Raw genomic sequence first — 27,440 nt, forward strand, 5'->3', positions numbered from 1 at the left:
TGAGTCAATGTATCGTAATACATCCCCAGGAATCATAATTACATTAGTTTGAAAAGATGTCAGGGGTGTGCATGTGTGTGTTGTGGGGGGTGTGGGTGGGAAGGGAGGCTCATCCCATTTTGTGGAAATGCTGAAACTCCAGGAGGTCTGACAGCCAATTAAATAAGCACCAATCCAGCTCCACCCTACCCCCACCCACCCTTCGCTCCAAGACCCCCTGCACCTCCTATTCAACACTCATTCCTCACTCAGAGAGGCAGACTGAGAGAAAGCGAGAGCTAGAGACAGAAAGAAAGAGAGATCTCTATTGTCATCACTGTCTGTCAGTCATAGCCATGGGCCTTGGAGGTAAGGCAGATAGACCAAAGAGCAGAGAAAGGCCATTGAGTCTTCTGATATGTTTGGTACCTTACAAGCCTGTGGGGTGTTTTCAGTGGGGATTCAGCACAGGGCAGACTTCAGCCAAAAAAAAAAAACACACCTAAGTCCAGTCATTGGCCAGGACACCTGTCAGGATGGAGAAAAGATTTGACCCTAGCCATTATTTTTATGAAATGATAAGCATGACAGGAGTGGACAATAGTTTTGCAACAAACAAAGTATATGATCAGTATTTTTGCTTTGCGTCCAATCAGTCCAAATCAAAATTTTCATGGATAGCCAGAATACCTTGTACAAAACAAAATGTCTAGTACTTCTAAATATAGTATTCTCCAATATATTTTACGATCAGCAACACTCTTCAACACCAATCTTTCTTGAATATTTTTTATTGCTGTCAAAACATTTGTAAAGGGATTAAAAGAAGGGGTCTTAAAAAAAGCACACAAGGGAATGAGAAACCGAAAAGAAAGAAATAATGTAACATTGCATGAAATACTCCCCAGATCGATCTCTGATCATCAGTCAATAGTTTGTATCCATACAGTGAAAGAATAAACGTCTTGAATGGACATTCATCATGGCCACTGCATCAGAATCTGCAGTTAGTCTTTTCACATCCTCAATGGTCATTACATGCAGAGCTCACACAACCACAGGAAACTGAATACTAAAGGGAGAAAACACACACGCATGAGAGAAAACACATTGCAAAGTTCTAAAACTGCTTTGGTACTGATACATTGTAACTTGTAACTCATACAATCTACAATTTGTAACTCATACAAAACCACATATTATATTTGTGAGGGAAAAAAGCGTAAAAACAGACATGCTTCTTGTTTGACTTATTTCACTACCTAAAGAATATGCTTGGGTTAATTCTATAATGTTTTTAACATCTGTTTGCCATTGTCTGTATTAGCAATTTAATCTGAAATCACGCCCTATTTGTCAAAAAAACGCCTTCAAATGGCGTTTGTTTTTATGCAAGGTAAAATTAAGTCACGTTGTTCCAAAAATGTGTAAAATAATCCATAGCTAAAATAATCAAAGGAAAGAAGCTCGTTTCCAGAAAGGATCAGAAAGGTATTTGGATTTACTTTAATAGCTGGTTAAATGAGCACGGCGGCTTTGGACTTGTGTTTAACGGGCTCTGTGTTTTACAGCGCAGGATTCTGTCGACTCATAGCCGTTGAGTTTAACGTTTATAATGTTCAGCTAGCGTACCTAAAGCATTGAGTTTAAGTTGTAACTTTAAGAACAAGTTTATCGTATGAATTTTTTAAAAAGAAATATGCATTCATTCATATTATACAAATAGGCCTTCATACAAAAATCTGCTAGGCCTATTATCTGTGCGATGACTGGGTGTTATTAATTTTAAAAAATGAAAATATAAATAAATATATAACTATTTACACATGTGAGGCTATTATTAATATAGAAATTCTAATAATACTTAGTTTGATTTAGCCTACATGTGGAATATCTTTAAAAATGCCTGAATATAACTAAAAATTATTTAATTTTTAACTACTTAGAACGTTCCATCCACACACGTCACTATTTTAGAACTTTTCAAATAATAATTTGCTCAATTAAATGTTGTGTTTGACGATTTTCAGGTTATGACTCTATTTATATGGCTGCAAGCTCTTTGTCTTCAGTTGGCCTCCAAAATTTCTTATAAATCCATAATGAATTTTAGAAGGCGTTCTGAAGTGATAGTTTAGTTCAGACACAAAAGGAAAGGTATGAGGCTGCCTCAGGGGGGCGAGAGAGTCTCCTGCCTGAGAGACTGAGAGTTTTACATTGAGCTTACGATGATGCACCTTCTGTCTTGATACAGGTCGGTCGGCCCACTGGTAACACGGTCAAATAACTTTTACTAATATTAACTAACAAAGATCAGTAATTCGTGTACATTCAATTTACAATATTTATTCAAATATGTAATTCAAGGGTTTAAGGCATTAGTCACTGCATGTAGGCCTATCACAAATTAAATGAGCTTTAGCCTACATGCATAGCCTACAATAATATTTGCTTATAATATTTAATAATAATAAAGGTTATTATTAACTATTTTTAAACTATACGATCAACAGTTTATCTGTCTTGAATGTTTCAGCACTTTATAGGCTTTATAATTATATAGGCCTGAATCGTATTTTAAGAATTTCATGAACTCATCTCTGGCCGTATTTCCCCCCGTTTTTCTTTTTTTTCAAGATTTTTTTGAAAACGGAGATAATAAACAAAATAAATAAAATAAAAATACATAATTGCATAAATATTATTTTTGCTTTGCCTTAAGCATTGGATCGTTGGTAAACCACATTACTCAAAGCTTACATAATAACACATAAAGCTATTATATGACCATATAAAGTGTCACACATTAACTCCTCTGCTATCTTCAACGCGTGTTAACAAGTCTACAAGCATACAAACAAATAAACAAATAAATAAAAATTGACTTATTGGTAGGCTATACCCAATTGTAAAATGGCCTGAGTCAGGTTTTCGTATAAAATCACCTAATTTGTATTTATTTAAAACATCATTCGATTCGAATATGAAATAACCCCCCAATTGCTTTTGTTTTTCTAAAGGGTTTACACTGTAAATACATATCCCAAATACAGTTGGCAGCGAGATGTATTGTCAGTGAAGTGAAAAGACTGATAACACGAACTATGAGAGGCCCTACTGGCCAGCAGCCTGCATAAATTAATGAATGTTTTATACATCAAGTACCCACGTCAATCTGGAAAATCTACAAAACACAGATGTGTCTTTGGTCTTGTAAAAAGAATCGAGGAAAAACTGGTTATTTGGCCTTCATCCTCTACTGGCCGTCGTCGGAGTAAGGCTTTGGGTCATAGACAGGCTGTTGGTCTGGCGTGAACATTTTTAGAAAGATTGAGTAATTGCAAATCACAATGTTCCATTAACCATAATAGGGCCTTGCCACAAAAATGCGTAAATTGACTGTCTTGATTTATTATAAATGTAGACTTTTCCTCTAAGAATATACTGCTACTAGCCTAACTCCGTCATCGTATTCATAAAAAATCCCTTCTGCTCAAGTCAGTTTGAATTAACTTCAGAAACTCGTCACTATTCGCGGCGGGCCTCCGTCTATTGTTATAGGCCTATACAGAAAGAAAGAAAAAACGAGGAAAATTAAATATTCTTTCTGTGTTCTTTAATTCTTGTTATTGTTAAATCAGTGCACGAGGTAAACCGGTTATGCTGTCTATCTCCTTCACAAGAATGTCAGTTTATCGATAATCTAACGGTTAATCTCAAAATTACAAAACATAAATACAAGTAGGCTATACAGGCTTAATGAAATATATATATATATATAATCAAACTTACACTCTCACATACGCAAAAGTCCACATGCCTGCACAAATTGAAAAAATTAATAGGTATAAAAAGTATAGCCATTAAATTACAAAAAAATAATATGGTAAAATAAATAAAACAAACATGTGGTAAAATAGATAGCTTGCATGAAAATATGTAGAAAAATATAAAATAGTAGATAATAAAATAGATAGAATAAGAATAAAATAGAATAAAAAATAGTATTCTATATTAATAGAATAAAATAGATAAAATAAAATAGGGTTGTAGGTTGCTTTAGATTTGGGGCAATATGTTTTATGAATTATCTGGGGCCTATATGGCAATGCTGAATTGGATTTGCTTTTGTGCATGTTGATAACACACACACACACACACACACACACACACACACACACACACACACACACACACACACACACACACACACACACACACACACACACAATGTGTTAAATTGTGGTGATACAAAACACACGAAAAGCTTTTTAGTTTTAGGCAAGTTGTGTCACACACCAAATGTAGCCTACATTTCACACACCATAAAAATATAATTATTTGAAGCCCTTATAGGCTTCTAAAAATTCAACCAACAAAATCTTAATCAACTCTTTATTTATAACGTTATACAAATCAGACGACAGATCTTAAAGACGAGATTTGCTTAAAGAACACGTAAAAAAATCGTGTATGTGTATAGGGATTTTTAATAGACACGCAAGAAAATATGACTCATTATTTTTAAATTGATAGATATGTTGAAATAAAATACTTTACAGGACCAGGGAAATTGTATTTACTTTTATTTTTCACACTAATAAACAATACACATCTGATTACAGTATTTTGTATCTGAAAACATGCTGTGCAAATGTAAAATAAATAAGTAGGCTGAAAATATAATTTAAAAATGCAAATCATGCGCGATATAAAAAAGCAGAACTAATAAATAACCATAAGTCTTTTTCGATTCCTGAATCAGAATCGCAATTGTATATGCGTGGATTTAAAATAGGCTATATCGCAAGGTGTGTAGGCTATTCGTTAATTTATTTCAGAACAATTCGGTTTGATCATTCATATACAATTTAACATGTTTAAATAGGCTTTATAGGCTACTAAAGATGACTATAAAAAATCGTTTGTCTTGCTGTAAATTGCGTAGTTAAAAAAAAAAAGTAGTAGCCTAGGCTATATTAGGCTATCAATGATCCAAACAATTGTCCTCTAAGAAATCTGCGGATACAATGAATTATTCATATATGTCCTTTTGAAAACAGCCTGTAATATTATTTAGGCTAGGCCTATATATAGATATACATACAGGCTAAATTAATAAATCGCTGTATCCCACCTTAATGGCAATGTGACCTCCGAGACATCCCATGCATATAAAACATCCTTGATGTGAAAACGACGGATTTGTTTAACCACACAAAATCTCTTTCCTTCTTTTTTCACAATATTGTTGATTGTCGCCATTATCTTTACCATTACACTATCGTACGACTAAAATCCGAAATGCAAGTAGACGAAAACAAGCAAGCGCGACATTCGAAACTCGCGCCAAATTATCCAGCGTCTTGTTGGTCATTATGACGCGCAATGCTGCAACGCGTGCTGATCTCGTAGTGCTATTTGGAAACATACAAATAGTCGACATCCATGACAACATGAGAGCGTTACGCGGAGAAGAACGTTCATGCTCGCGGTGACATTCATTGCCTTTTTAAAGACTACGTGTAACAACAGCTCTCGGACAAGACTGTGAAATAAGCTATCTAGCCCTCCCTCTGCTCCAGACGATACAGTCCGCTCTGCAATCTTCCTCACTGTTGTATTCCACAACAACGATCTACGTATCAAAAAAACGCAAGATATTTGGCATCATCCGTCGTAGGTGCACCGTCGTCCATTTCCACAACAGGGTTTGAAGCACCGGAGGCGCGCCATTCTTCTTAACGCAAAATCACAGGCGTCTTTAGGTAGCAGGGTTGGAGAGGAGTCGTGCAAGGGGATCTCCCCTCCCCAACCCAGCAGCCGAGGTGGATAGGGGGAGGGGAAACCCGCTGGATCTACGGGAGGGAGCCCTTGGCCAGCCGCGCAAAAAGGAATTCCCACCAAACGTAGCCCACATTTAAGGGGGATCCGTAGACCCGATAGACACAAACAACTGGCACGTTAAATGTGCATTCCGGTCGTGCCAGAATTTTATTTAGACCTCATAAAACACAATGTTGGAGTAGTTGTTTTGAAATACAGGGAATAGTATGTCGTTTATAGATAACATAACATAATTTGGAAATAAATGTGATCAAGTTATGTCCACAAATAGACCAGGGCAATCATACGTGGCATATAAAGTTCCCAATGAGAACCGATTGAAATATAGCAGAATTTAAATTCAGCACGAGCCTATTTTTGTTTAAAAGAAAACTGAGTGTGTTGGAGCTGAACGTGTCCACCTTAAAACATGAGCTCTTTCAAATGCAGAGAGCTTATGATGGTGGTTAATGCCCTGGTCAGATGTTCTGCTTGGCTACTTTTTGGAAAGCTAAGACTATTGATTTGCAAAAACAAAAGGGGAACTATGAGGATATCAGAAAAATGCCATAGGTAATTAAGTGATGGTGAAGTCATCAACAGATCATGCATGCAGTCTATAACGTGATGTGCCTGTATATGGTATGTGTGTGTGCGCGCGCATTCGTGTGTGAAATGATTAAATCGGGTTTTTAGTTTCTTACTATGTTTTATGTGCACTTATCTGTTCAACGTTATATATTGTAAAGTAGCCTATACGTTGTATAATGTAAAGGCCTGGAGAATTACAGTGTTACCAAAAAAGTCGAGGGGTGGCTATTTGGAAAGTATTGTGAGTTGGGGTTTCGCATTTCAAATGAATTACTCTCGGCTTTCCAACAGTCGCAGTTCACACCTATGTAAACGCACCCCGGAGGGCAACAGATTTATTTGCAAGAGAACTATTTTACCCCTCCTTTTTACCCTCGACTCGGTGATGGATGGACGATCTCTCTTTGTCTAAATGCAAATAGACTTTAACCCTGAATTAATGGATAACTCCGTAGAGGGGTGATTACTCGACTTTCGGGTTGATCTGCCTTTCTCATAGTCCGTCTGTCACCAGCTACATGACAATTGATCATTTGACGCACATTTGGTGCACCCCCTAAATGTGCGAATTACTACCACTCTAGTCTAGACAATCGAGTTCAACTGAGTATTCCTTACTGGTTTATTAATCAGGCTGGGCCAGTCTATCTATCTATCTATCTATCTATCTATCTATCTATCTATCTATCTATCTATCTATCTATCTATCTATCTGTATCTATGATAGCACATTTCTGATACTGTGATACAGTTCTTTCTTTTTCCGAAGTCATGCTACGTTCATTTATAGATTTATTTTGCTGCTGTTTTTAAGAGAGTTCTGCATGTCAGCATTCAAGTGCAATAAGTAGCCAATAATGTTTGGAATTTTGGAAGCAATCTCCAACGTTAACTCTGATAAACATAACATGGCTGTCATTTACCCCTGAGCTAGCTGCAGACCCCCTGTTGTTGTCTGTAAGGAGCCCCATTTAAAAGCAATAAAGAACACAGCAGCGCGTGTAGAGAGGGGAATGGAGAGGCATTTTGGATTTGATTTGAAGTTTTAGGATCAGACGTAGATCTGTTTTTGGATGCAGTGGGTTTTTAGAGACTTGCTCTAAAAATGCATAAACCTTATTTGTAAATTATTGTTTGACTTTTATTGGTACAATTTACCAAGCAGATTAATTCAATTTGTTAATTTACTAATCCCCTTTCCTCTGTTTGTTTTGTATCTTGTAAAGTTTTTGATTGTAATGTTTCATACATGCTGAAACTTGTTGCACCAGGGTTGAGCATTTATTGATAGTACTGTAACAAATAGAAAGGTGAAATGAAAATGTAATCTGAAGATGTGTGTGCATCAATACGTGTGTGTGTGTGTGTGTGTGTGTGTTCAGTTTTGTCCTGGTCTTCAGCACGACTTGCACATTACCAGAGGTACTAAAATTTTATTTCCAGCTAACATTGTCAGGATACAGAGTGTGTGTGTGATTGAGTGTGTGTGTGTGTGTGTGTGTGTGTGCGCTCGAGAATATGTGTATAACAGCACTATTGCCTTTTGCCAAGGGGGGCGTTTGCTCATGTAGCTTGTAAAACTCAATGTCTGGGCACCCTTTAAGCCTTCCCTATGAAATATCACTCGTGTTCTTGCTGTCCGGTGATAAAAGAGCCAACAGGATTTGGAACTGATCTATACAGAAGAGGCCACCTGTTGCAGAGGATACAACATGAACCATTATCAGTACATAATATTATGCGTCACATGAGACCTAATTTTGTTAATAAGCCATATTCTTGCATGTGAAACTAATTTTGGTGTTAAAGGGATACTTCACCCAAAAATGATCATCATTTACTCACTCTCATGTTGTTCCAAACCTGTATGAGTTTCTTCTTTCTGTTGAACACAAAAGAAGATATTTTGGAAAAAAGAAACTCATACAGGTTTGGAACAACATGAGAGTGAATAAATGATGACAGAATTTACATTTTTGCGTGAACTATTCCTTAAAAATTATACATTATCCACATTTATATATTTCCAATTATACATTATACGCAAATATGCACACTTAAAGGGGCAGTTCACCCAAAAAAAAAATCAGTAACTTTCGCCTTTTTCCACCTTTGTTGCCATTGGCTTGGCTTGCTTAGTTGGAGACGTTACATTTAACATTTAATCTAATATTCAACAATAATATTGATCTGCCTGCACTATTATACATGAACTGGACTGAGCTGGACGATGACATCACGGTTTGCAGAGCGGCTATATATATATATATATATATATATATAAATATAAATTAACTAAATTAATCACTTTTTAAAACATAAATGAAACATCACTGAACTTACTTAAGCTGGACTGTGACGCTATTTTCTTCTGGAAACAAACTTTTTTTTGCATTATTTTCCTATGATCTCTGGAAAGCTGCTTTGAAACAATGTGTATTGTGACTTGGAAAAAATAATTAATATAATTAGAGGCATGAATGTGATGTAAAAGTCAACAAATAGATCAGGAGGTCTAGGCCCACAAACTCATTTCATCCTCCCCTTCACCATTTTGCTTATTTTCCCCCTTCACTTTCTGCTTCTCTCATTCTCTTCCTTAAATCTGTTCCATTTTGTGGCTGATGGAGTCGGTTGTTCATTCTTCTCATAAAATCAAATCAGTAGTAGTCTTGGGACCTTGGTGTGTATCAGAGGGTGAACACAGGGTCGTCTCGCTCTCTCTGCACATCTTTAAAAAGAAAGCGATGCCCAAGGCCTGGAGATAGAGACTGATAAAAGGCAGCAGAATGCGAGCAAGAAAGGAACGAGGGACAGTGGGGAGAGGGAGGAAAAGAGATGGTTCATTGTTGGGTGGGCAGTTCCATCACTTGATGACTGTGGCACTCTCCTCAACCCTGCAGCTGGGTTCTGATGCCCTCACAAACTGTCTTTCTTCTTCCCAACAACAACCATGGCTTCGGGGGTCACAGAAGATGCTTGCCCTGCCACGTGATGGCGCTACAGATGTGGTGAGGGAACTGCTTTAACATCCAGGGCAAAAAGCAAATGCGTCAGATACAAAGGGAGGGTCACAATACTGTCCTTGTATCTTTCTCCCAGCTGCTGTATTTAACAGCTGCAATAAAGAGCTTATTTGAAAAACCTGAAAAAAGAAGAAATTGAATGCCTCAGACTTTTTAAGGGATGTCTCTGTTTGTCGTTCTCTCTATATCTAATGCCTCATCCATAAGTGTTTAAATCAGACCTCTTGCTCTGATCTGAAGATAAAATAATGAGCGCTGCTCAATCCTGTTCACATATCAACCCTTGCCCGAGTCATGTGGATTTGGTGGTGTGAATTTAGCACTGAATATTTCTCTTTATTTTCTTATTCATAAACGTAATAAGGATCAGGGAATTAACACACCTGATACAATTCCTCATTTTCTAAACTTAGCTATGTTGTTTACTAGAGTCATTCAGTGTAATGTTTTGTACTGTAGTTTGTTTTTAAAATAAAAAAGGTTGTACATTATATGTCCATTGCCATATGCAGTGTTCTGTCACCTAGGCTATAGGCCACATGCACACTCCATATATTTCTTCTCTGCATTCTAAAAATGCACTGTATTGACAACCACATTAAGCTGTAGAAAGTCCGCATAGTGTAGGCTATTGAATCGTTCCGTGCATCCCAGAAACTCCCGGTCGCGTATTTTACCAAATTGATTCGGGGCAACCATAGCAGTGACGTCACTCTATTTTTGGACCCTGGCAGCTTTGGTTACGGTGCAAGGAAAGCACAAAACACATATACCTTTCTTTACCCATTCACAAATTTTGATTCTGTTTCTCTCCACTAGTTCTCCACACCAACCCTGTCTGGGGAGGTCCGCAGCATAACTGCGCGCGAGAGCGACAGATTATTTCTATCGTTAATATTACTATGGTCGTAAACATCTCCACCACACGTATTTTATGCCCGTGAGAATTCGAAATGTCACTATTTTTATCACTAAATTAGTAGCCCTGTGTCAATCATCGATATCCTGTTTCGGAAGTGACTCCTGAATTCCGTTCACAAACGGGATGAAATAGGTATAGCCAAACGCGACTCTCACTTATGTAGCTATGTGATAATTACATGGAAGTTTCGGTTTCTGTTTTGGAAATCATGGATCTTTTAGAAAGTTTTCCATTTATTGGATTGTCGGCAGCTTCATGGAGGAATTTAGAGTCTTATTTTTCTAACATATTACAGCTGTTATCACAGTGGACTAAGCACAGACAGGTTTACTGTGATTTCTCCAGTGGGGATAGAAATACGCCCTTAACGTGTTTTTTTTTGTGCAATTTTCAGGCTCTTAAAGCCAGGACAGATTTTACTGTCTTTTTATTTATTATTTATTTATTTTTTATAAAGCTAGTGACCAACTACTTTTAATTTAATTTGCCATAAGTCCATGTCCTGTTTTTTGAAATATTTTGTCATCTCATGATATTTGCCTGTGTTTTATTTAATCCACCATTCTGATTAATCTGTTAATCTCATCATCTCAGTGCTGGTCTGGAGGGGCTGAATGATGATTGAAAGGCCAATGAGGATTTGTTCCCCTATGAAAATTACTATTAAATGACATTTTAAAAATAGATTTATACATTTTTTTCAAATATGTAATATACAAGGGCAGGGCAAGAAAAATATTTGTACAGAGAGACTGATTAGATTACATTCCAATTGAAATAAATGGAACATGCATTAAAGCATTCCCGAATCAGTCACGTATGTGCATCTTATCTGACACTCATATGCAGGACTCTCTCCGTGCACAAATAAGGAGCATGGATCTTAAGTTTAGTTTCACTGTAATTTTAATTAACGCATTCATATACAAGAGAAAGGTTAGGAGTTTAGCAGGATACCATCATTCATGCTTTCATGAATATGGAGAGGTTTAGCTCCATCACTTTAATCTTCTGTTAGCTGCCCCGAAGCTTGCTTAGTGCAGACAATAGTGTTAATTATTCCATGCTTCTCTCCTTCAAACACTTACCATTCACATATGTTTATGCAACAAACAAGGAAGTGCCCAAAACACACAGTCATTAAGAATATTCACCACACAAGCAGATGATGTTTATAATTTCTGCCATTGCAGTCATGCCAATGACATTGTCTTTAACGGCACAGCAGGGTAATTTGGGGTTAAGTTTGTGCATGAAAAAGTATCTGACTTTTGTTGTCCTCCCTTGATTGATCCCTTTTGAAACTGTATTCTTAAACACATCCATATAAGCCACTGTATAGTAAATGCAGATGCGCCGTGGTGTCTGTTCGGTCAGGATGCTGTTGCATAACTGTTAAAATACACCTTTGACTGCTAATTATAAGTGTGCAGATGTACAGTATATGCATGCTAGCAGATCTGTCTCTGATTTGTTTGTCATTTGGGGACGGCCTGCTCATGGAGTGTCCACCTCTGATAAACATGACAACTGTAATGAGGAAAACTATTGCATTCAGCACATTTCTGCACTTCCAAGAACTTTCATGAGCAAGTTGTAACATCTTTGGGTATTTATAAACATTGGCAATCGGTGAGGGAATTTTTCAGGGAGGTTAATATGCAAATTAAACTGATTAAACCAATAAAAGCATCAGGTTTGAATTTTTTTTATGCAGTTACAGCTCATGTACACTTGTTTTTTTTTAAATAAATATTATTGCAGTATGTTTTACTAGAAAGTACTTTTTTAGTCTTTCAAATGTGTACATTTAACTCAATGCTACTTGCTGTTTCTTTGTAATTTTGTGAAGTTTACTAATAGTTTTTTAAAACATGTTGTTTTTTGTGTATGATACACTCAGTGTTGATAATAGTCTGACAGAGTATAATCTCCCAAAATACTCATTTCTTTTAATCTCTCGTTTGCCTTTTTTGGCTTCAATTTGGAAATAAGCAAGCAAATACACTCTCGGTCTTTATTGTCAGCCTTCTTTAAAATTCTTGCCGTGATTGGTTATTGTATATGAAAGACTATTTTGTAGGCCTATTATTATAGTCAATGCTTGTTATGCACATTATAAGAGAAAAGTTAACTTTATCAATTTTGCTGTTAGGTTCATTTTTAATAAATTTGTAAGTGGCTCAGCCTGCCTCTACATCACTTTAATGATATTTATCACCTAATGATATTATCAAAAGTATTTTTTTTCTTTGTGTAAAACTTTTTTTGCTTTGAGTGCACCTTTAAACTGCACGCCAGTTTAGCAGCACAGCATTCACCCTTTGCAAGTTGGTCCTTTAACTTGTAAATGCATGACAAGTTGCACTATATCAATATATTAGTGTAAACTAAAGCTAGAAGTCTTGCCTGCATCTCTAAAGCGGTCTCACTCGATCAGTGCTCACGGGACTGAAAGCGTTAATTTTCAGACGTCATCATTCCCGGGGCGGTGACCTTAGAGGTAGGGGTGGGGGCAGATTCTTGCTCCGGGGATGAGTGGGAAATACGCCTCGCTTTCAAGGCAAATTGCCTGTTTTGGATGTAAAAACATAACTTGTTTGTAAGAGTCGGGCATTGCTTTTCTTTCAGGACAACAAATGTATTTTGTAATGGATTGCCTGTGTTTCCTCAAGGTAAATCTGTAGTTCTTTAAGTAAACAACACATTGAAGCGAACGTGTGTTTGTGGTGTTTCTTGTACTGATCTTACCTCCTCTACAAAACATCTGTTCTCGGACACATTGGATTTGTCGAATGCATTGTATCAGCTGCAGCACCCTTTACAAAACGCGTATGTACTTTGAAAAACAACCGTTACAATCGGTTTGAAGTATCAACATTCTGCAGTTGTTGCGATGTCTTATGCCTAATTTCGCACGCGTGGTCACGATCGACTCGCGAATCGTCTGCGATGTATTTTAATTTCCCGAAGTTACCACATGAAACTGGCTACTTTAGTTCGATTAAGGTAGGCTTGGTTCTTTTTGCAGATCATGTGGGAAGTCCAATATGGTGGAGAAGATCTGATTAAGTATCCAAGGTCTATACGACGCTGAGGAAAGGGGCCGCTTTCCTCCTAATCTTTTCCAAGGTCCCGTTCGGTGCAAACATGCAAAAAAGTAGAATAGTTCAAGGTGTGTGAAGGAGTTGGGGTATGCTCAAGAGACACGTGCCCTCTCCCCTAATTAAATGAGGCAAAAATGCAATGGTCTGGATATGACAGCAGATTAAATTTCGTTCGCCTCTCCATCAATTTTCTGTTTAATGTCACTGAGCTCCATTGTGGGAGAAGAGGACGCGTCATCCAGCCATAAATTTGTGATTATAGAGGCTCGAGGAGGCAGTTGACTCTATTCGGACGGATTTGCTCCGTACCTTCAGATAGATCTTCAACAACCAGAAACCATTCAAGTGTCTTTTATATACCATTTAGGCTTTAAATAGTTTTTTACCGGGACCAAGTAGTCATGATAAATTAAAAAGCCTCTATTTTTTTCCAAAGGCTGTTAAGATTTGTTAAGAAGCTCTGCGCGAGGGACACTTGAGACGGCTTTTTCTTGATCAAAGATTTAAATCCAGATCACGGGCGCATTTCGGATAAATCGATCAATAGTCAATTCTTATTTAAAAAATATTTTCTGTCTGGATGGACTTCCATTTTTCTAGGTAGGTGTTTTCTACTCATCTGATTGTGATTTATTTCAGCCATAAGGACTTTTGCAGAAGTATTGAGAAGATCGTGCTATGTTTAGGCTACTCGTAAATGTTTGTGTCCTTTATCTTTATGCAAAAGGTAGGCTACATGGGTTTTCAGAATAAATAAGCTAATGTCTTACTACAAGGCTGTTCTTGACATTAAAATACACTTTCATCTCGGATATACACCATTAGATCAGGAACTATTTATCGGTCAGTAGCCTATAAAGAGACTTTTATATAATTTTTTTGAGAAGTCGTCTTTTTCTAAAACTGGCTTTGAATGGAGTATTTTAATGCAAAACAATATATGAAGCCTACAATTGATATGGGAATTTTAAAAAGACACTAATGTATTATATCTCGTAAGATTTTATCACTATTAGGGTACAAAAGACACGCTGTTCTGTGTAATACGGGAGAGGGCCTTTTGACCGGATATTTGATTGTTCTGACTTTTTCATTGTTTGTGCTGGACTCTCAAACAGTTTACGTCACACACAAAAATCTAATTTTTAATAGATATAAATTATATTAAATTAAATATCATTTATTTTAACTTTTACACTTATTGTTTCCGTTCACATGCTAAATGTTTAACTACATCTCTACTATGGTCGTTTAGTAGGCTAGTTTATAATTCATTCATTCGAATTCAGTAATTTGCATTATTGCTTTGCTCACCAAGGTTACTAGGTCATAGGGTCAAAACATTATTGCTGTTAAACGAAACATGTATGGATGGTAGGCTATATGATTTCATATTATTTCAGTCTGTTTGGATTGAGCCATTCGTGAAATGTAATACCAGCTATACATTTGTTTATACAACCAAATTAAACTCGGAATGACTCATTTTTGTTCCCATAAAAATCAACATGTATCAAGGGCCTTCAGGAGGGACACTTACGTCGACTGATAACGTGTAAAACATTGAATACATACCTGTGAGAGGAACTATGAAGATCTGACAACCACCAGGCTGTGATAAAAGCATATACTACATAGGCTCCACTCGGATCAAAACAGCACCGTGTCCCGTGTCAAAACCGAGTGGGCCACTGACAATCCAAAAGCATGTGCTGAGCCATTCCCTTACGGATTTATTTGAATCTTTACATACAGACTCATTATCGCTAATGCAAACAGTGAAGACTATTATACTGCGTTGTGTGACTACATCTCTCTCAAGATTTTTATATAAGGTAGCCTATTTAATTATGGTTGCAATACTTTGTTTTAGATTTATGGCAGTAATGAGCAATGTAAGGCTACTTTTGTAACTCGTATTTTGAACAACTGTATAGTCTATACGAAGATTACTCGAAATAGGTATTGCTAATATTATTCACTAATTTAGCAATTAGACCACTCATCCGATTAATATTCTTTAGTCACGTTAAATTTGGGAGATAAGCTTTAAGGAGACATTTTACGAATTATCACAGAATTTAAACTGAGGTATTTATAAGACAGTCTCATTAATGAAGCACTATGGGGGGTAAGTCGTCAGTTTCTTGTTCATTATAAATGGGTCAGTCAATAATTGGTGCATATCAACGGCAAGTATTTACTTCCCCTTCATCTGCGTTGTTTTGTGCTTCTGTTCTAAAGTCCTAGGGAGATTTGCATGGTAATAACAAAAAGTTTCTCAAGTGTTTTTTACGGGTGTGTGTAAGTTTTTTTTTTTTTTTTGTATTTTGTTAGATTCATTTACCTCTCTATAGTTTGACTTCTCGCTTTTTCAATAAAACAGGTCGTAATGAGGTAGGTTTGTGCCATTTATGGGGGTGAAGCAGTACTTCCCTTAATTAGACACAGATGCTCTTTTTCTATCGATAACGCCGTTCCCTGGAATTTATAAAGGGCAGATAGTCGGTATTCACCCCTATTGGCAGTTTTTTTTTATCATTCAAAAATTATCCCTGGGTTTGTGCTGTCTTAAACCCAAAATATTATTCGGTTGTTAGGGTTAGGGGTGGGTTTCCAACCTCTACATTTGATTTAGCTTGTATCTTTATCGTTTCAGGTAGAGTTTTGACTTCTGTGTCAGGTCTGTCTAATATTACTCCCTCGTATGCGATTGCTAAAAATCAACTGTTTCTGCATCGCTGATTTCATTAGACCTGACTGTTCTTGTAAAGTTCTTATCAACACAAATAACGCTTCGATCACGACGGACCACAAAACACAAATTTAAACTAGATATTCCTACGCCTAAAAATGGTTATTTATAATGTCCACGTTTTAAATACAAGTCCTGATACTCACCAGTATAGCCTACTGCATACAGTGGGCCTTCTAAACCGTTTGTCCAAGCTGTGTGTGCACGTCCCTGATGCCTGACACTTACCAGAGGCCAAGTCATTTCACAAGAATTTTGTCATTCTGATGGTTGCAAATGTTCAAAAGTAGATCCAAATATATTTCACTTGGATATAAAATGCAGTAGCCTAACTTAAATCATCAAAATGAGAGGAGAGGTCACCAAATAGCTACCAATCAATAGGCTATAGGTTTAAAACGTCTGCATGCACTCTCAAATATTCAATCAAGTTCTGTTAAGGAATAAATCCTTTAAAATCAACGTACAATTTTATTAAATTATACAATATTAATACCAGTTAGGCCTTTTTTCTTTTTCTTTTTTTCAATAGCCTACAGCGGATGTTTTAAAATCGTGTTTCTCGTGCAATTTTACGAGCAGATCTCCGACCAGTGAGCGAAATGAATGTCTTGACTGAACATGCTCCATCCTCGTCACCGGTTATGGAGTGCATTGTCACAATGATTCATCCGACGGACTCGCATAAAATCCCCTAACCTACACGGACGTGTATGCGCATGTAAGCATCGTTTATACATTCGAATCAGAGTGGGCTCTAGTATTCAGGCATCCTCTTATTCTTTTGCCAAAGGCAGACCATGGGGATCTCGCACTATCTAAAACTGGTGTGTAACTTAGGCCTGACAATAACTGCGTCTCTGCGCACCCTTGGCCTATACGCTGGTGACAAACGCCCCGTTCCGGTAGTTTGAATGTGGCTGGAAGATGGAGGGAAAGTGTCAATCAGAGACGCTTCATTGATCACGGACAATGCCGTTCGCGGGACTGGTCTGTTTCGAGAGCAATCAGTCACTCCGCATTAATTATCCCCGCGTCCCACAGTAGGGCAGCTCGCGCTGGCACATGGACAGTGTGTGTCTGTTTGTGTGTGCGTGAGTGAGTGAGTGAAAAAAAAAGTAAGAATGTGTGTAAGTGCGCGCGTGGGGAGAGGAGATTGTGTGGTGTGTGTGTGTGTGTGTGTGTGTGCGCGTGTGTGAGACAGAAAGAAACAGACACTGAGGTTGTGTTCAGGTATAAACGTAGGCTATATGTATTTAGACGAGCTTGTATGCGAGAAAGAGAGTGCATTTGCTTGTGTGTAAACGTGTGTTTGCATGGGCTGCTTGTGTGTGTGTTATCCGTACACCACTAAAAATGCACCCCACCCCCACCTTTCAAGTTGCGAAAAGGAGCCAATAAAAACCCAACAATAAAAGGGTCTTTCTTGTCACTAAATAAATTAAGTGCCGATATCTGCTTAAAGCGCTGCACCTTTTTGTGTATTGCAGAACGGAATTCTTTATTGCCCCAATGTTATTGCTTTTTTCTAGCATTTGCTTTTTTTTGACAGAAGGGTCGGTGGTAGGGCATAGCACACACACTCTGTAACACGTACTGTAGAGTTGGTTAACACAATGACTGTGCACTTTGTCATATTAAGAGCTTCTGCGTATGGGTCGTTTGCATACTTGATTTCATACTTCTGAGGCGAAAATTTCTGTTGAATCTGATTCACCGTGGCGTTTTTCTTTCAGGACTGACCTTATTTCTCTCTCTTTATCTCTGTCTTTTCCCTTTCCTTTACAACAAGCCCCACTCCTACAGGATCATAAACAATTTATACATTAATGGAATGATTTATTGAACTGTTGATTATTAATTGATTCCACCACATCCTGGAATGTTTTATCGTTTCATTAAAAAAGTTCCAGTCATTTTTTTTAGTAGGCTAAGTATACTGTCTCTTTCTCTCTCTTTTATTTAGATGGCGTCAATGATCAGCCCATTTTTTTATCTAAAATTTTAACTATGCTATATGCAGACCTCATAAATGTAAAATATATAAAATATGAAGCATATGTGGTTTGTAATATAGCACATTATAACTGTTCTCTATATAATCATTATGGCTATATGCTTTTTCCCCAAAAATAGCTATTGAGCAAATATTAAAAACGTAATATTCCCATGGTGGTCGACGCCTCCCTTATTTATTTATTACAAATGGATACAAGATGGTAACAGAAAACGTATAGTAGCCTATCCTACACTTTCATGAAATGACTAATGGCTTATTTGCCCTTAGTGTGATGGTGCTACGCAGAAGGTTTTGCTGGATGAAGTTTCATGGGTTAAATTTAAAGAGGTAATGAAGAAAGGAATAATTGCAGAGTATAAAAAAACATAGAAGAACAAAGTCCAAACAGTACAGTATATTTCATATTTATTTTTATTTTTTTTCAGTTTATTGAAAGAAAAAAAGCGATGACAGGCAAAATATATTTATATTTGAATAATAATCTATTGTGGGCTAATACAAACAGCAATAATAATGTAATAATTTCTGTTAATAATCATTTCCCAGTTCACTCACCCAGGTTTTACAGAATTACATTTGTAGCCTACCGAGAGAACAAAATAACGGCATAGGCTAGTTCGTCTTAGCGTTTAATTGTTAGTTTGTATTTTCCGGTTAGTTCATATATAACTTACTTACTGTAGTGAAATATCCTCTCAAAGTTATAAGTCGCAGTCAATGTGAAGTTTTTTGTTTACATTTCATCGTAAAAATCCTCAGTACGCACGCTCGTTTTGGTCGCTTTTGCCTTCATTTCAGCCTTCTCGTGTTTTTAGTCTTTTAGATTCCATGTATTAGAATTGTCATGTTGCTGTTGAATTAAGCGATATTAATCCGAGAATCTATACTTTAAATTTAATACAACATGTAATTTCCCCCTTTTTAACGCATTCCCTTTGATTAAGTCACTCTTGACTCTCCTTTAGCTTTGGGGCCAACGAGGTTCGCCTAGGGGAAGCCTTGAAACCGCCCCTCCTTATCTCCTTTCATCATCCAGCTCTGGGCCGCCTTGAAACCGCAAGGCCAGTAATTGCTTTTTTCAGGCAGCCCAGTGCGGACTGGACAGCAGCCAATCAGAGCCTTGTTTACATTCTATGATTGACAGCGCTCTGGCAACACGCCAACCAATCAAACAATTTTAAGGACGAGGCCCAGGATTTTAACTCTTTGTTTGCCATTGCACCGTTGTTTGGGCTTTAAGTTATTTCCCATCCTGATGTGATCTGGGTTCAATTTGTTTCTTAACCCTAGCGTGCAGTGACATGCTTTACATTGAATGATACTGTACCTTCACAAAATTGATTAAAAAAAAAGAAACTGATGTTAAATTTCTCATTTTATTATTGTTCATTTAGTTTGTATTATACTCAATGAGACACACCGGCTATCATTTAAAATAATCAATAGGCTATATAATGGCAACTAATAATGTGTCATGTTTGCAAGGCTTACTGTTCCGCTTGTTAAAAACTCAAATGTTGTGAATTCCGTTTCTTGTGTAGTTTGAAGTCATTTAAATAATGGCACTCTAGGCTGCATAAGTAACCATGTGGTCGTGCCTCACACTGAACTCGTCGCGAGACAGGAAAGCTCAAATAAAGCGCCCGCCGTTTTGTTTAGTTGATCCAGCTGACACGCCATTGGCTCAGAGCGCCATCCAATCGGAGCCACTGTTTATCCTGGGGCGCGCTGCACGAGCTTATTGACATGTAGGTATTAGACCAATGGGCGCGACTGCTCCCACAGTCACCTCCCCCTCTTCTCCTTGAGTGGCACTAGCAGATTCAGGAAAGAGCCTCTGACTGCTTGTACGGGGCTCGATTCAGCAGAAGCTCTTACTACTACGGTGCATCTCCGAACTTCTGCACTGCACACGCACTGCAATCAGCAGACTCTAGGATGTAACCATTTCCAAATGTTTTTATTCTGCTTCTGCTCTCTTTTGCGTATTTTTTGTATTATGTTTTTTTAAATCCATTTATTGTTTTGCAAGGAATAACTTACCAGTAAGTAATTCGTTTATATTGTATTTATATGCGTGCAATAATAAACATTTGCCTTCAAGAGCTGCTCTTACTTTTTGTTTTTTTAAAGAACATCTGGCGTTATACAAAATTACCGAGTTTGTGTTGCAAGGGGGGGTGAAAGAAAAAAGATCCCTTTATTTTCATCCGACTCTGTTGCTTTGTTTGAGCAATGATGATGATAATAATTATCATTATCATTATAATAATAGAAGATTAGTGCAAGACTGAATTTCTGTTTGAATAAAGAAGGAATTTTATTTAGAGGGAAGACATTAATGTCTTATCGACTAATAATGTAAAAAATACAAGTGTGAATAATTATAGACAATCTTAACAAAAGACTAAATTCGACTTCCATTTGTAAACTGCTATGCAATGGACGTGATGGCAGAAGAACATAAGCCCTTTTTACCTTTGTACACTTTACATGTAGAATGAATAATGGGCAGTTGTTTATTAAATTGAAACTGACCACTGGCCTGTTGACTAAATTTTAGTTTTCACGTGCTTTTATTCTATAGACATGTTTTATATTGAAATACCACGATTCATAAAATTGTCTGGATTTTATTAGTTTAAAATGGCATTTCCGAACACTCAAAACCTTCTTTAGGAAACCTGTTCTTTCATGTGCTCCTCCTCACCTCCCATCCGTCCTCCGAGCCAAGGCTAATAGATCTCAGATCCCAATAAACGTTAAAAGTTCGGCTTTAGTTAATAGTGGGAGGTTGCTGCGTTCAAATACTTCATGCTTTAAAATTTCTGCCCAATTTCTTTTCACGATGTTGCAGAAATGATACATGTTTGCTAGAAATGTCCTTTGTCAGCGCAAAAATGGTGCACTACATTTTATTCTGTGCCTCAGTGAGCTCGTTCCTTAGGTTATTTAGCGAATGCTCATTATTTGAGGAACATTTTCTTAAATTAATGCCTAATGTTGTGCACATCAATTCACTCAATCAACCTCTCTATTTTGTGTTTTTAATGAAAGTAGTATTTGCTACAGTGCAACCATCCTCACACTCAAAACTGGGAACTTCCAACGTTTTAAGGCCTCGTTCAGCAAAACGCTGAAACATCCAACAGACGTTCAACGTTCTGAGCGTCAAATATCTGAAGATACGAGCTAAGTGAGATAAGGAGAGCACCATTCGCGCGAGCTTTTGTAATTCTGTTGAGCAGACTTTCTAATTATTGCCTATCAATGTCCGAAATCTGGCAAAAGTAGGCTATGGATGCATGTTATGAGGATGATTTTGAAACAAATCTCGCGCATTAGTAACACCACATGACAATTCTCTCAATGCACCATTTTGCCATGACAAGACTCCATCTGCACCAGCGTAAGATGTTGCTTTTACTCGTGATTTAGGAAACTAAAGGACTGGAGGCCAGAGGTGAAATATAGACGCCATCATCCATGTGCTGTTGTTACCCCATATACAAAGGTTACAGAAAGCCTAGACGAACAAAGCAGTTTAATTATGTGGAATGACTGAGAAAAATTGACGAAGAAATTACATTTATAGTGTGATGCATTCAATAATTAACCGTTTGCAATGGAAGCAGTCACACCAAACGTCAGCGATTATAGATTTTCTTAATTTTTTCCCCATCTTGTCTAGTGAACGACCGACTGGTTTAGCTTTGTCCATTTTACATATTTTTTTTTTGCTTAAGACGTCCTTAGTTTTCCATATGCGTAATAATACTGTAAAAATGTAGCCTATTGATCTAGGGATCTCTGTGAATGGTATATTGCCTGCAGTGAGTCTTCTGTGTAAAAGTGGAGGTGTGCTGCAAGCTCGCTCAATTGTGGTGAGATGAGAGAGACGAGCGGAGAATGTGTAGTTTAGGCAGCAGTCGCAGCAATGGACGTACACTCCTGGTGTTTCCAATGAAGGATTACCATTACACTTCTGAAGGATACTAACATGATACGATCTTGTGGATTTGCATCACTCATTCGTGTAACTGGTTTGTAATTGAAACTACATTTTATGATTTTTGTGTTGCAGAAAACATGACTGGGACATACTTTTTTGGCCGTCAGAGCCAAAACTGTGCTGAATGCAAGACCTAACCGAAACTCTTAACGGAATTATAACATCTGGGCGGCGTTTGGTTCGGTTCTCGTGGTTTCCCGCTCTGGATTTCGGATTTAACGTTTTTTATCGGGATGGAAGGCCGGGATTTCGCTCCTCCGCCGCACCTTTTGGCAGAGCGAGGCGCGCTGGTTCACAGAGCCGCCTCGAGGATCACTCATGCCGGGCACACGACAGTGCAGCATCCCGGTCACTTTCAGCCTGGGAAATATTACACCTCACATATAGCGATGCCTCCACATTCAGGTAAGTGCTTGTGATCCCCTGTTGATAAGTGAATGCTTTTAAAACATATTTTTTTAGCAGAATTAAATTGCCTAACTTCAGAAAAGCGCGTTGACTTGTAGCCTACTTACTTTTTTATTGGGGAATGAAGGTCTTTTTTGGAAATAAGCAATTGCTACGGACTAGGTGTAGTCACATCTAACAGAATTAAAGCGTTTTATTGAACAGTTTACTCGCATAATGTCTGTCATGAGCTGCGAAAAGATGGTCGTTAGTTGATAGCAGTTCGTATCACAAGAAAGCGGACAAGAAAATTACCTTCAAGCTTAACTGAGGTTTACTAGCTAAATAGTCAAATGGAATTTATATTTGTTACATTTTTTTTTTTTGATGATTTCATTAATATAGTGTTTTGTTAATAACGAACTGTTACTTTATAGCTGGATTGCCCTCTTTGTTTCGCGCTCATTCAGACATCTAGTTTTCTTTTGACAAAACAAGTTGTTTGGACATATTTATTCTAGTAAAGCCCCATGATTTTATGTTAATTATTAGGGTGCATCTTTGAGTGGTTTGCTGCTACAGCTGCTTTAAGTTAATAACACAAGCTTTGGTGTGTGTGAGTGTGTCTGCGCTGTGGTTCGAGAAGTCTCCCAGATTAGGGTCAGTAGCTCTGTGTGTATGCGTATGCGTATGTGTGTGTGCTAAAAGAGGCGTCTGTAATACCAGAAAATCCGGTTTCTATATTGAGCGGTGATGTGACGGGGTGCGAATGAGTTGACAGTGCATGCATTAGATTTAACAAGTGTCTCCAGCATCCAGTGTACCTTTGGGATAGAGGTACACTTTGCATTTTGATTGTTAATGAGAAATAAGTTCGTAGGCTATGAATGCTTTTGTTAGTAGGCTAATCACTGAGAAAATCACATGTAGCCTACATAATTCCACAATTTATAATTTTATAGGCTATATAACTTTTCATATTGTTGCGATACTCCCTTTTGACTGACGTGTTGTTTTTAAGAATGTTTAATAGTTCTAAACAATTAATTAAATAAATAAATTCCCGTTGATGTTGTTTCATGTGATTGAATATAGGCCAATAGCCTACATTTTTTGTATCTCTTAAAATGTATATATTTTTTGTAAATGTAAAATCACATGTAATTGGGTGCGTTATTAAGTTCAACATTTAAAATTGAGTTAATTTAAAGTAGCCTATATTATAACTCAAATTAAATATGTTCAGTCGAATTCGCGCTGTGCTCAGCCCAGCTGACGTATTTTCAGTCGAATTCGAAATCGACTCAAAACGTTCGCCGTGCTGTAGAATGAAATTTCAGAAGCGAGATCTATCACAGCGCGCGCTGACCCTGATGGTCCCCGGCCCACGGTGAATGCGCGCGGGTACTGACGGGGTCTTTAGCGGCTCTTTCTCTCCGGCCTCCCGCTGCATACCCCCGCACTCCCTTCTTAAAAGTCATTTTTATTTGTTCCTTATACAAATAACGTCGTCCTAAAACCTCACACAGAGACAAACAACGAAAATACACAAGATAAACTCTATTAAAAAAAAAAATACAGCCTTTTTTACGATAGCTGCTTTCGAGAAAATGTAGCCTGTCGTTATTTTTCATCTCTTATGTATTGAATCGGGTCATTGTCTCTTTCTTCGACGACTGTCGTCGAGCTGAATGCATTTTAAAAGCCGAACCCCCGGTAGATTGATGGATTTTGTTGTGCTGCTCAGTTCTCGCGTGCACATCAAATGCTGCTCTGGCAGTGCGCGCGGATAATGTGTACAGTAGGATCTCCTTTTCTTCTTTCTCCCCCCCCCCTCTCTCTCTTTCTTTTCTTTCCTCCATATCCTCAGCAGATGTCTTTAACGTCTGCCTCAAGGCGGACGCCAGCTCATGCCATACAGGTGCATCATTTACTTGTGTATGTGTGTCTGTGTGTATGTGTATGAGTATGTGTGTGCGCTCGTATCAAATTCTTGTTCTTCCGCTGTGGCTTTTTTAATCAACACAGGTGTCTTTTCTGCTCATACAGAATAGATATTGTAGTATAAGATGATATGTGTATTATTTTACATCATATACTGGGACAAAAGTTATTTATTATTAAGTTTTAGATCTGTCCCTTTTTGTTTGAATGGAATGTAACTAATATATATATATATATATATATATATATATATATATACTATATATACTAATACTATATATACATATATATATAAATGTTTTGCCTCCATTTTGTATGTTTTATTAAATTTTATCTTCTTTATTTATCAATTATTTAATATTGCCTTTAGATTAGGGGAATTTAGATTATTTCAGACACTCACCCTCACATAGAAAGTGAAATCCATTGAGTGTAGACATGCAGCATGGGAGGAATGTGTAAAAGTCCCTCAATGTTTGTGAAATTAAGTAAGAAATGCATTGTGGTATATATAGCTTACTCTTTTAGCCAGAGCTACAATTTTCTAACTGTTTAAATCATACAAATACTGATAGATTAGATGGATTAAGGAGAGAATAATTTAATTATTCTCAGATGGAACAAACACCAACCCGCAGTTCAATTAGGTGGCACCCTGTCTGTCTGTCACGGTCACCCACGTGGCTGTTCGCCCTCACCCTCGGTGTTACAGAGAGTTATTTTGTAGCTTTGTGCTGTAGCAGTCATGTTTCTGCAAAAGCAGTGGTCTGCCCTGTCAAACCTCGGTCGGCCTTCTTTCATATCACTTCTTTCTCTCTCGCTTCTGTGTGCCCTGAGTCCTGATTTAACAATGCTGTCTGCGCTGCTGTTGATCCTAACCTGTCTCACCCTCCCCGTCCACTCGTTCCTCTGCGGTGCGGCCCTGTTCCGCACAGAGGTGCTGCTGCCCCCGGGCCATTCGCCTTTGATAGGGCTTGTAGTTTAAATTAGTTGCGTTCCCTTGGATCTAGTTAGTATCTCTTTTTCTTTCTCTCTCACTTTTACCTGTATCCCTAACTTGATTTCTGATTTGGATTGAACGTTTAGTTTGATTCCATCTTCATCCTGAACTTCCGTAATGGCATGCGTTTCTTCCGCTTCTCCAAAATAGGGGGGACGAGTGAAAGTGACTAAAAGAGAGCGAGGGAGACGAGGAAAAAGAGTGGCTGAATGTTTCCACCTGGTTGGTAATCTGGCCCAATTACCTCTGCTTGGTAGCACAGAGCCTGGCGTGTTCCATCGCCACTCACTATGCCTGCCAGCTGAGTGCTGTGAGCGAGTGTACGGCACTCTGTGTGTGTGTGTTGTGTGTGTGTGATTCAGCAGAGCTTCGTTGGCAGAAGCGACATCGTTCCCCCCTCCCCTCCACCCCACGGTCTCTTCTTTCACTGTTTGATGTGCCTCAGTAGGCCGAGAGAGTCCCAACGCCCTGGCCCGACTGCACCCATCACCGCTGCCCCTCAAACAATACATCTGCACGTCATCAATGCCGGCAGAAAATCATTTATTAATATTTGATACTTACACCTTATTTATGTACACCTATAAAAAATGTATTACCTGCTGCAGCACCCTGGAATATCATCACTTTAAACGTCTGTGACTATTGATCTGGACTGTGTTTCCCAAAAAGCACAGCTGTGCCGTGAACTTCACGTGGGCCAATATGGCGCTTTCCAAAACGTTGAAGCCTGGATTCATCTTAAAAGGATTCACGCAATAAATAATCTGTCATTATTTAGGCCTACTCACCTTTATGTCATTCCAAATCTGTATGACTTTCTTTTTTCTGTTGAACACAGAAAAATATATTTTGAAAAATGTCTGTTTTTTTGGACATACCATATATGATTAAAATCAATGGGGTCTAATTTTGTTTTCCCCCTCACTTTCATTTTATACATAAAAAAATTTGTAATTGATATGTAATTTCAAATCTAGCTTTGGTGTACTTAATCAAACGAATGCGATTGTTTTATGCTGACAATACATTTATAAACAGTTTGCTATAGATTTAATGCAAATCAGGAGGGTTTAAGGAAGTGAGAATAAATGACTCTCTTCCTGCACGCATGGCAACTCAGACATGCATATGCACCTATTACACACCTGACATATGATACGGTGTTTTCACACCAAATCTGAAAATTGTCGCTCTTCCGACTTGGATTTGTGCAACTGATACTTGAGAACTGAAAATGCTCACTGGGAGGGCTTGTAATATGCACACAGACACAATCGCACACAAACACACATAAGCTAACCTTAATAACGGATGCAAGCAAATAAGGGTCAACACACACACACACACACACACACACACACACACACACACACACACACACACACACACACACACACACACACACACACACACACACACACACACACACACACACATACACATACACATACACACATTTCAACTTTTAAACCCTGGGTTCATCTGCTGTGCATTGGATCAGCACAACAATGAGGCAGTACTCTGGGGCGCCGTGAGCTACAGAGCTCATTTATACAGCTGTCAGACTCCCTCTTTCTTTCTTTCTTTCTTTCTTTCTCTCTCTCTCTCTCCCTCCCTTTCTCAATCTCCTCCTCCTCCTCTTCCTACTCTGTTTCCTACTGGCTTACATTTTCACAAGAAAACAGCCTTCCTGACTCGTCAACATTGCTGTTTGGATTTCATCAGTTTAACACCCAGCATTTTTGTTTCCATTTTATTATTGTTTTGTTTAGCACGAATATGTAATTTTTTTAGTTATCTCACTCATTTTGACACATTTTCTTAAGGGGGTTACACGTTTCTTCTCTTAAGGGGTTTCTTCAGCGATT

General features: G+C 37.9%; 1 protein-coding gene and 1 long non-coding RNA gene across 6 annotated transcripts in view; one reads left to right on the forward strand and one right to left on the reverse strand.

The window, feature by feature from the left end:
* Positions 1 to 963: 963 nt before the first annotated feature.
* LOC306989143 lies at positions 964 to 19,032 on the reverse strand. Its single transcript, XR_013795592.1, has 3 exons — positions 18,905 to 19,032; positions 17,950 to 18,006; positions 964 to 1,051 (listed from the first exon to the last, which is right to left on the reverse strand). It is a non-coding gene; the product is annotated as an uncharacterized lncRNA (long non-coding RNA).
* A 1,037-nt stretch (positions 19,033 to 20,069) lies between these two features.
* Positions 20,070 to 27,440, forward strand: part of bahcc1b (BAH domain and coiled-coil containing 1b) — a 92,958-nt gene continuing 85,587 nt past the window's right edge. For all 5 annotated transcript variants that reach the window (XM_079594526.1, XM_079594528.1, XM_079594529.1 and 2 more), the window contains exons 1-2: positions 20,070 to 20,271; positions 22,311 to 22,643. In XM_079594526.1, the coding sequence (XP_079450652.1) occupies positions 22,472 to 22,643 (172 nt within the window). In that variant the 5' untranslated portion in view covers positions 20,070 to 20,271; positions 22,311 to 22,471. The remainder of the gene's footprint in view (positions 20,272 to 22,310; positions 22,644 to 27,440) is intronic.

The sequence above is a fragment of the Phoxinus phoxinus genome (genome assembly GCF_949152265.1).
Source record: "Phoxinus phoxinus genome assembly, chromosome: 21".
Classification (NCBI taxonomy): Eukaryota; Metazoa; Chordata; class Actinopteri; order Cypriniformes; family Leuciscidae; genus Phoxinus; species Phoxinus phoxinus.